The sequence below is a fragment of the Rhopalosiphum maidis genome, chromosome 3 (genome assembly GCF_003676215.2).
Source record: "Rhopalosiphum maidis isolate BTI-1 chromosome 3, ASM367621v3, whole genome shotgun sequence".
NCBI classification, from domain to species: Eukaryota; Metazoa; Arthropoda; class Insecta; order Hemiptera; family Aphididae; genus Rhopalosiphum; species Rhopalosiphum maidis.
In genome coordinates, this window is record NC_040879.1 from 68,289,353 (window position 1) to 68,300,005 (window position 10,653).

General features: G+C 25.9%; 1 protein-coding gene across 1 annotated transcript; it reads right to left on the minus strand.

The window, feature by feature from the left end:
• Positions 1–254: 254 nt before the first annotated feature.
• On the minus strand, positions 255–2,711 carry LOC113558076. Its single transcript, XM_026963592.1, has 3 exons — positions 2,649–2,711; positions 2,268–2,522; positions 255–731 (listed from the first exon to the last, which is right to left on the minus strand). The coding sequence occupies exons 1-3, from the start codon at positions 2,709–2,711 to the stop codon at positions 255–257; spliced, it is 795 nt and encodes a 264-aa protein (XP_026819393.1).
• Positions 2,712–10,653: the final 7,942 nt, after the last annotated feature.

The window sequence follows — 10,653 nt, forward strand, 5'->3', positions numbered from 1 at the left end:
TTTTTTATAACAGGAATTTATTTGTTATCTAAAATGTAAAAGCATCTTTTCTAAAAATAATGTTAAAAATTGCATTGTAAAAATTTGTTGAGTGAAAATATAAAAGTTAATGAAATAAAAATTAATTTAAATAAATAATATTTAATTAATAAAAAAAATGTCAATTATTAAAGATCTTTAATAGGCTGATCTCATAGTTCAATTAAAATATTAAAAACTTTATGTAGGCAAACAAGTATAATAGTCTAATTATATTAAGGAGTAACTGCTCCAATATCATGTCTAGTTCTTATTGTACCTGGTTGATAAGGAGATTTGAACAAATTTCTGTTAGTTAAGTGTCTTGTACGTTCAAAATCAATAACCGTATATTCTGTTGTTTCTTTTTTAGGGGGAACTGGCAACTCTTTCTTATTTTTAGTCTTACAAACAGCAATTTCAACTTCAGTATAAGTAACTTCTTCTTTAGGAGTCACATAAGAATTACCACTATATACCAACTCGTTATTTTCATTGGGGCTTAACATATTTTCATATGTAGCACAGGGCGGAATGCTTAAATCGAGGTATGGAGATTCTTCGTTCTTGCTTGATTCTTTGCGGCTTTTTATTCCACTAAATTTGACTTCATCATAAACCTCTTCAAGCTTATCTTTGTTTGTGCGTGGTTGGCCAGAATAAAAATGTACTTCAGAGGACATATCTTTAGCCATATTCGTTTCATTTAAAATCTAAAATAAAAATATTTTTTTAATCAAAAGTTTTTACTATTAATCTAAATATTTGTTTTAACAAGAAAAAAAAATGATAATTGGTGTTGTAGTAATTTAAATAATTGTGATTTATAATTTGTCATAGGTACATAAATTATCTGTAATATAGTGGTTGCTTCTTTATGAAATTACTTTAGATGCTTAAAAAAAAACATCATAAAATTTATTATTTATATAATTTATATTTAATATTAATCAAATAATTTGCACATAAAATCATTAGAATATGCACAAGAGATATAACTCAAGTATTTAAAAAGCTATTACGATACATTTAAACTTAAATATATTGATAATAATACTAAAATAATATATTATATTCATTTTTTACTCCTAAAGTAGTACCAACTACTATGGAATTACAAATTATTTGAATATTAGTCTAATTTTATTGAATTTTTATAGACACACAGTATAAAAGTAGTATGGTATAAAATAGTCAATATTTAGTAAAACAAATATTAAATTGGCCTACATTAAATCAAAAATATTGTATTATTATACTTGTATAATATGAATAAATTACAATTTTGATTTTATTGACAAATACATGTAAATATTTACTATATATTATTATTATTTTATTATTTGCGATGCCGATTTTGTGTATACAAATTACATTTTAATTTATAGTTGCCATCCTTTAAGAGGACGTTATACTCGCATGTGTTGTCTCTGTCTTACTAATGTAGATCATAGCAAATTTGCGTTCAGCAAAACACATTTTGTGATGTTAGTTTTAATATTAGAGTCAATTTACCTATTATCAAACTTAAAGGTAATAATATTATCTAGGGCATCTCACAGGCTTTTATTGATATTTTAATTTTTAAGCGAATTACGAGTATTTTAAAGTTTTAATATTTTACATAACTATAACTCACTTAAAAATTAAGACATCAATAAAAGCCTATTAGTTTCCCCAGATAATAGTATTACCTTTAAGTTTGCTAATAGGTAAATTTACTCTAATATTAATGCTAATACCACAAAATCTGCTCTGTTGAACGAAAATTTGCTATGATCTACATAAGTAAGAGAGAGACAACACATACGGATAAAACGTCTCTTAATAATAATATTTTTCCACTAATCTTTTACCGATACCTATTGGATATTAAGAGGATTTGTATCAAAATATTATAATACTTGTGATTAAATTATTGAAAAAACGGGCTATAGAATATTTTTCTCTGTTAACAAAAAAAAAAATAACCAAATTTGGTTGATTCTACAAGACAGAATAAATTATATTGGCACCAGGCGCCTTAAATCAAAAATTCTCAAAATAAACAATTTTAAATCTAAAGTATAGTTAATAATCAATAAAAGTGAAGTTTTACATCTATTTAACAATTTCACTATTTTTAAATGTACAAAATAGTCCCGAATTGTTACATGTAAGTATTAGGTACTTGCCTATATAGAAATATAAGAAAATAAAAACATTTGTTTTATACTAAAATATACTAATACTAAATTAATCAATGATACCTGCAATTTCCCTTTGATAGAATTGAAAATATTTTCTGCATCTTTACTTCTAAATGCAAATATTCCTTCACCATAGGGAGACGAGCGGCCAGCTTCGAAGCAGAACATAAAATCTTCATATCCGTAGCGTCGGATTGTCCTCAGTGGACATGAAATGTTTGATTTTTCATTTGCATAATGCATTACCAGATCGCTGTCAGTGATTTCAATTTGACCATGGTTTATTTCATTACCACTGTAATCTATGTTTGTAACCTGCAAGTCATTTTCGTAAAACTGTCATAAGTTTTCATAAAAATATTAACGCAAAAAAGTTTTACAAAAAAAAAAAAAATTATAATAATAAATTATTTATAAATTATAAACGGTGCCGCAACTCACTTTGAACATGATCGAACTCGATGAAGTCGAACCAGTTTTTCTCTTGCTGGATACGCAGCCCATTTTTATGTATATATATTAATATATTATAATATAATATAATTTATACAACGTAGGCGAGCACCGAAACAAAATCGTAAGTGTATGTCTACGATATGTCTTGCGAGTGTCGACGTAAAATTTAAAACTGACGAGCAGTAACTGAAAACTGAATTATACGTTATTGGAAATGGGAATGGTGTGGTGGGCGCACACCGTAGTACCAGTCGGCGCGCCGAATCGCTCGATAGTGAATACTACACTACTACAGCAGGCAGCAGCTGATTACACCGTGTAAGGCAAAAACTGGAAGTTAACGTCAGAGTTCAGGCGAGGTGCACCGGGGGTTATCATTTCAGTCCTCACTCCTCACAGTTCGTTTTATCATTTCAATCGTGAACAAACGGGCGATAATTTAAAATACGTTTGTGTTCTATTGTATGTACAGTATTATAATAGCGAAATATCAAATAATGCCAATAATATACTGACACAGAAAAAAAACGACTTGCCGAAACGTGTTTTTTCTACATTTTGATGTGTACTCACTACAAAAATAATGTATTAAAACACAATGTGCATTGTACGACATTATTCTTAGATGTACCTATGTATAAAGGGGTGGTTGAATAGCATGTGTGTTAAATCGATAATAAATTGGCGGTGGTAGATTTAACTGGTACGTCCTTTTGTCGTGAGCTATACTGTCCGAATTCTGAAAGGACGAGGGCTGTTTTGTGTACCTATCTAGAACCATTAATTTTGTTGTTGTTGACTGTTGACCATCTTGTTATTTCGTGTATTTTTCCCATACGTACTTATTGATGGATAATGATCGCTGGTACCTACCAAAAAATAACACGCATTTTGCACTTACCAGCGGGTGTCCGCCGGTCGTACTCGTTTATCCAAAAATTTGTTTGAAACCCGCCTGTCCTTCTATGACCATAATAGAATTTGAATTCTATACAATATCAGTTGGAACCCGAAAAGGTATACCATGTACCTACTTCGATCTCACATCGTCCAGTGTATTATAGACTGTTGTCTATAATATTGTGTTGTATTTGATCTTCATCTCAAAGTATTATAGGGAATTACAAGGTGACCAACATTAGAATAATGTGTGTACTGTATACGCCAAATATTATTTTGAACCAATTTTATTATTAACTATTTGTCAAAATATAGATTTTTTTTTACAAGTAACACTTATTTTGTTTGTCCAATACCAATAACCATGCGTCTGGATATAAGATTCATATAATTTTAATTTTCCCTTTGTCAATACAACCCGATAATGTAAAAGATGATTTCATATTTTTATATTTTTATACTAGTAATAACAAAGAAAATAATAATATGTATAATTAGTAATTGTACGAAAAAATCTAACATCAAAATTTAATGACTTTACTAACGATTAGTATTTAGTTTGATAAATTGTATTTATCTTTTATTATAATAACGAGCAATGACACAAAAATGTATATATTTGTTTCGAAATTCTCTACAAAAATGAAGGATAATTATTATTGATAAAATTATAATTAGGCGAAATATACTTTTATAATAATAATAAATAATCTTAGATTTCTTGAAATCAATATATTTCATGATATTATTGTTATAGTTATACATTGTTAGTTGTTGGTCGATGTTCGTTAAAGTGAATATTTACTTAAAAAATAATCACTATGATAACGTTTTACTAATTATTTAATGTGATATTTGATATAATTATTATTACTAGAAGAAAACTTATCGAAAACTCAAGAGTGACGCATGACCTAAAATCGTCTGCAATATTCTTAAAAACAAAACGATACTGTAGAGAATTTAATGACAACAGTTAAAGAGCCAGTAATTATTTTTTAATTATGATACATACAAAAATATTTCTATTCAAGTTACATATTAGTAAAGTATAAAATAAGAAAAATTTTAGGAATTGAAGAAATACCTAACATTAATTCAATTAGTATGTAGGTAGAAGTTTATAGATACTAATACTATACGTTAACGATTAACCATACGACAATATACAGTTGGGGTCTCCAAAATTATTCATTCGAGGGTCACACAAATTATCAAACGCTATTAGTGGGCCAAAATGTATGAACTTATATAATTTTTAATTGTTTAGAAATATAATATGTACACTTATTATAAATATTAAAAAATAATTCTTATAATATACCTATTTAATTATACTTAGTATTAATTTTAATAATAATGAAAATTATGAAATAGGTGTTTTTTTCTCTATATAGGTGATAATTGATACGTATGCGCGATAACGACTTCGAATATAACGCATATTTTTAGATTATTTACCGTCCTTTATAGAGAGCCGATTTAAAACTTATCCGTAGTTTGGAGATCCTTGATATACATGCAGTATACGGCTATAACTTTAAATACTATATAATTTACATGTTTAACATTAACATTTTACAAATAACATCTGACCAAATTTTAGTTATATCTTATTACCATCAGTTATATACATCATATTATGTAATGTAATTATCTTAGAGTAGTTGACTATAATCGAAATATATTTAAAATAACAGCGTTTAGACCAGTTATAAAATTATTATATAGATACTTTTACTATAAAGTATAAAGCTATAATTTATAGTTGAATCTCGAAGTTTTAGTTAAAAAAATGTAAATCGAATAAAAAGTTGTTATCGTTTTACATTTTGTCCGAAGACAAGATATATAATCTAGTTGTATAATATTGTATAGTATATGTATTAATTAACTAATTTTAAAAAAATTAACAGGACGTACAAATGGCAGTAAACTTTTTTATTATTTTTAAACATCGTGGTATAAGAAAATAATACCACGTCATAAAGTATAATAATTTAGAATGTTATTAATTCTATACAGATGTTCAACATTAAAGGTAGCACGAAATATTTCGAATATTTGACCCTGAATTTCATTGGGGATTTTTTCTGTATATAAAAGATATAAAATTATTATAGGGATTTATTTAAAAAATTATCACGCACGCAAAGCGAAAAAAACTTTTTTTTTAACTATGATCCAGTTCTTGAGTTCATATTTGAATTTAATTATTTTTTTTTTTAAACTTTGATCTATAAAGTTTTTTTCTATCTTAAAAATTTTCATATCGAGAGTGAGTTAAAGTTTAGATTAATGCATGTTGTATATTTTATTAGTCTAACTACAATTTTACTAAGTTCATTGTTTTATGTGATTTTGTTTTATGATACATCATCACTTGAGTTTTCAAAAAAAATTATTCAAAATCAAACTTTTAAATTGTTAATAAACTGTTAAAAAATATATGATAATAAATAATTAATAATACATAATATGAATAAATCGAAACTTTAATTTACTCTTGATAAGTCAAGATTTATGATAGAAAAGAACTTAATAGGTCAATGTTACAAAAAAAATTAAATTAATTCAAAATTAAACTCAAAAAGGAGGGTTTAATTAAAAAAAAATTGTATACCTAGTTGTGCGTGCGCATAAAATTGTTTTAAATTTAAAGTTATCATAATTAATATACTAGTTAAGTTTTTTATACAGTAAAAATATCTCGAAAGAATTTCAGGATCACATATTCGAAATAATTCGTGCTACTATATTATTTTTAAGCACATCAAATATAATAGTTGTTTTATTTCTACGGGTATATTATTTATGTGATAATTGTTATTAATTTTTTTTTTCAAAACATTTATTGCAGAAATATACTAGTATAGGTATATTTATGCCTTATAAATATATATACCTATGAAGATGAAGTTATTTAGAATAATAGGCAATTAATAACGTTATTCATCGTACATAGTTGAAAATACAAGTAATAAAAAAATTGTCAAAAATAAATATGTTTTTCATACATTTTACATTCCATAATTTTGATTTTGTATATTGAAACAAAATATTTTTAGACTATTTATTATGTACATTATCACCTTGAAAATTTGTAATCCTTTCATCATAATTTAAAAAACTTATAAAAATCAAATAACTGGTTTAAAATTTATTAATTATATACATTCATATTTAAGAAGCATTGTTTACCTCACAATTTGTTAATATGTTTAAGGGTTACTACATAAAAAATATAGACTTCGTAAGAATAAAAATGGGATTTTTCATAAAAAGGTTAGATTATTATTCTAATCGTTTAGTTCACAAATAAGCAGACTAAAATAAAATATGTACTATATTAATATAGTCATATCATTAATTATTATTTATAAATGGTATAATATGTACCTACATGTTGTAAAATCAATGTCCATAAAAAATACACAACTCACTGTCTTAGCATAATATTTATAAGTTTATAACAAACAAACATTCATAACATGCGTGTTTTATATACAAACTATTATACCTACTATCAAAAACCACAATACTTTATTACGACATTTTAACATTTTTGTTATTAAACTCAATAATACAATTAATTTATTGGTTGCAAAACTACAAATAATACTGATAAAATGTATAAAACAAATTTGAACTAAAAATTTCTATTATAAAGATTAAAGTAAAAATATTAAATGCTAATAGAATTTACTCTGATATGAGTAAACGAGTATATCAGCATTCACTATTTAGTTTATTAACCTTTTCGTAGGATAAAAATTATTGTCAAATAATAAATATAAACTTCATTATTAACAGGATTTTAAATAATGATTTTATGGCCTTGTTTTAACACGCGCATAACGTAGGAATAAAAGCAACAGCGTAGCTAAGGAATATGGGATAATCGAGAGCTAACTAGTGACCTTGTAATTTAAATTATCAATATTTATATTGGTAACCATTAAGTTTAACAATCAGGTAATTAATTTGGGTACACACGAATTGCGTACCAAAATAGGTAGACGAACCTTTTTGAACGAATTGTGTCCGCGCGGGACGCAATTCGTGTTACTTTTTCATCTATAGGTTTCTAAAGTGATATTGCCATAATAAAGATATTCCAGGTTATATAAAAAAAATTGAAATGTAATTGTAAAAATATAATAATGTCATAAATCATAATCTATCACATTAGTTAATTCGTTGTTATTTGTGAGTAAGAACTTTTTTCTGCCCATAATTCCGGAGGAAATATTGAATTTTCATTTATGTATGTGTCTACAAAATAGTTAGCAAACTCTGTAGTTTTGTGTTTATCTGATTGAATAGCAGACATTTCAAACGAAGAAAAAACTCTAACTTTGTGTGGTTCTAGGAAAGATAATTCAAACGTCATTGCTAAGTACTTTTCTATTTCATTATTTAGGATATAGTCTGAAGCCAAGCCTAATTCTTTTATTTTTGTCCACCAATATTTTTATCGAAAATATCTATAAGGTCGGAGCTATTACATGGCGTATTCTGCCGCGTTGTCCGTGTAACTCAAAATGCATTGGTTTATTTTTAATTCAATGGAAAACGCCGCGAAATACGCTGCGGTTCGAAACGCGCGAATACGCCGTATAGCTTCGGCCTAAAAGTACGCACTACCAAAAACAAGTTTTCATATAATAATATTATGTTAATGATAAATATTTAATTATTATTATTTTTTTTTTTAAATTCAAAAATATCAAAAATAAAAATAAATTTGATAACTACTGGAAACCAAAAAAAAAAAAAAAATCGTCAAGTGAAAAGGTTCAAAAAACTTGTCTACCTGTTTTGGTACTGCAATTTGTGTGCATCGATTAATTTTTTGACGGGACCAAGGATTTCGAAATGATTTTCATAGTTCGCAAAAATAAAAAATAAAAGAAACTATAATTTAAGTGGCAAAAATAAAATTTTCAGATCATAATTTTCTACCTTACTATAATATTCAATTAAAATAATTTTAAATAAAAAATAAATAATGAATCGTTCGTTATTACATGAGTTTTCCGAGGATGAATTAATTTTTGTAATCGAAAAACGACGTCGCGTTCATTTTATTTGCCTTTTGTTTCTAATCTCGTATTTATTTATTTTCTTCACGCATTACCACTCAAGATAATATTTTGTATATTTGATATTTTTTGTTTTTGTATCAACTTATTATGCCTAAAAGACGTGTATTTCGATTTATAATCCAAGATATAAACAGAATTCATGATATTAAAATAATCATACAACCGTATTTTTCATACGTTAACTTATTCATAATAATAAAGTGCTCTGCTAAGTGACTGCCTTTTGTAGTTTGGTCAAAATATATTCATCATGATCAAGTATAACAGTATTAGTGATGTAAAGTGTGTATAAGTACCAATTCAATCATGTATTATGTATACACGTATTGTTAAAATCTTCTTTTACATACTGCTCGTTTAAAATATGAATTAAATTAAGTGAAAAAATGTTTCTCTCTTATATTCCTTAAATAGATTTTTGAAGTATTATTTATACATACAGTATTATTCATAACAATACGAATAGGCATAATAATAACTGAGACTTTGAGAGCTTACAAAATAGAATAAATGTTGGCACGTGCGGTAACAAATTTTGGTAATATTTATATACCCAACTTATAGATTTGGTAAATATGAATTAATTTATCAAACAATATTAATGGTCGATATATAAGATTTTAAAATGTACGATTATGTTTCTCATAGTTTTGAAATCTAATTTTATATAAGTAGATCAATGAACGTATATTTGGATATTTATTGTTTTTTATATTGATCAACAGGTCAAAATCATAGATATAAACGCACAATCGGTGTCTACGTGTCTACAATTAATGATAGGTGGAAGAAAGATAAGATTAAAATTCACTGAATTATATCAGCACGGCAGCACTCAACTAAATATACGATTTAAGTTGTGTAAAAACTTAAAACTGGATCATTTTATAATAAATATTACTATATCAAGTGTTTGTAAATATTAATAAGAACGCTGATGACCAATATCAGAGAAGTAAAAAAATAAGTGCAGACAAACAAATTGTTTAGGTATCATTTTATAGTCCGTGTAGATAATATGTACCTAGTACATAACCCACATCATACACGACCCGTATGTAATGGGTTTTGGTGTCCTAACTGAAAACCATTCAATCCGAATCAAGACTTATCCTGACTACCTGTTCATTTATATAATGGTTATATAAAATCCACTTGTTGTACATGTTTTCATTAAATATTTAAATATGAGCTTACCGATGTCTTTAACTAATCAATTTTTAAATAGTCTGTTTTAAAATAATAAAATAATCTCGAGCAAACAAAGTAAAAAATAAAAATAAATAAATAGTTAATAGTTTGGTAAAGGATATTCACGTAGCATTTATTATATAGGTTTAATAATATTAAATTATATAGTATTTATTATATTATCTATTTAAAATTTTTAACGTTTTAAAGGCCTTATTATTTGTAACATTTATAATAAGACTAATATTAATATTATCGTTTCTTGATTTTCATTAAATATACGTTTTGATTGTATTACTAGTATAATGTTTTTAATATCCGTGCGTTATACATCATCATGTAGGGTATTAGTCGTAACTCGTAGTATGGGGAAGGGTATAAATTCAGCGAGCTGAGAGACAAAATCGCCACCCTAGTATTTCACATATAATCACTTATACAATTATATTGTTATACAAAGACTATAACCAGTTTTATGTTAATTATTAAACGGCAAAAATTCATAGATTTGTTGGTAGCTAAAACATTACGGTACTTCTTGTGTATATAAATTATAAGCCACTGCACTAGGTCAGCGGTCGGCAACCTTTTTTGACGGAAGAGCCAAAAGTAACCATATACAACATTTTCCTGATTTTTAAGAGCCACTAAAAATTTTCGTAATTTTTTTAATATAATTTTTTTTTTTAATTTTAATATAGCTATAATAATAATACAATTAATTTATAATAATAATAATAAATTTATAATAAAAAAAACCGTTTTTAATAATAGGGAGTTACTGAGTTACA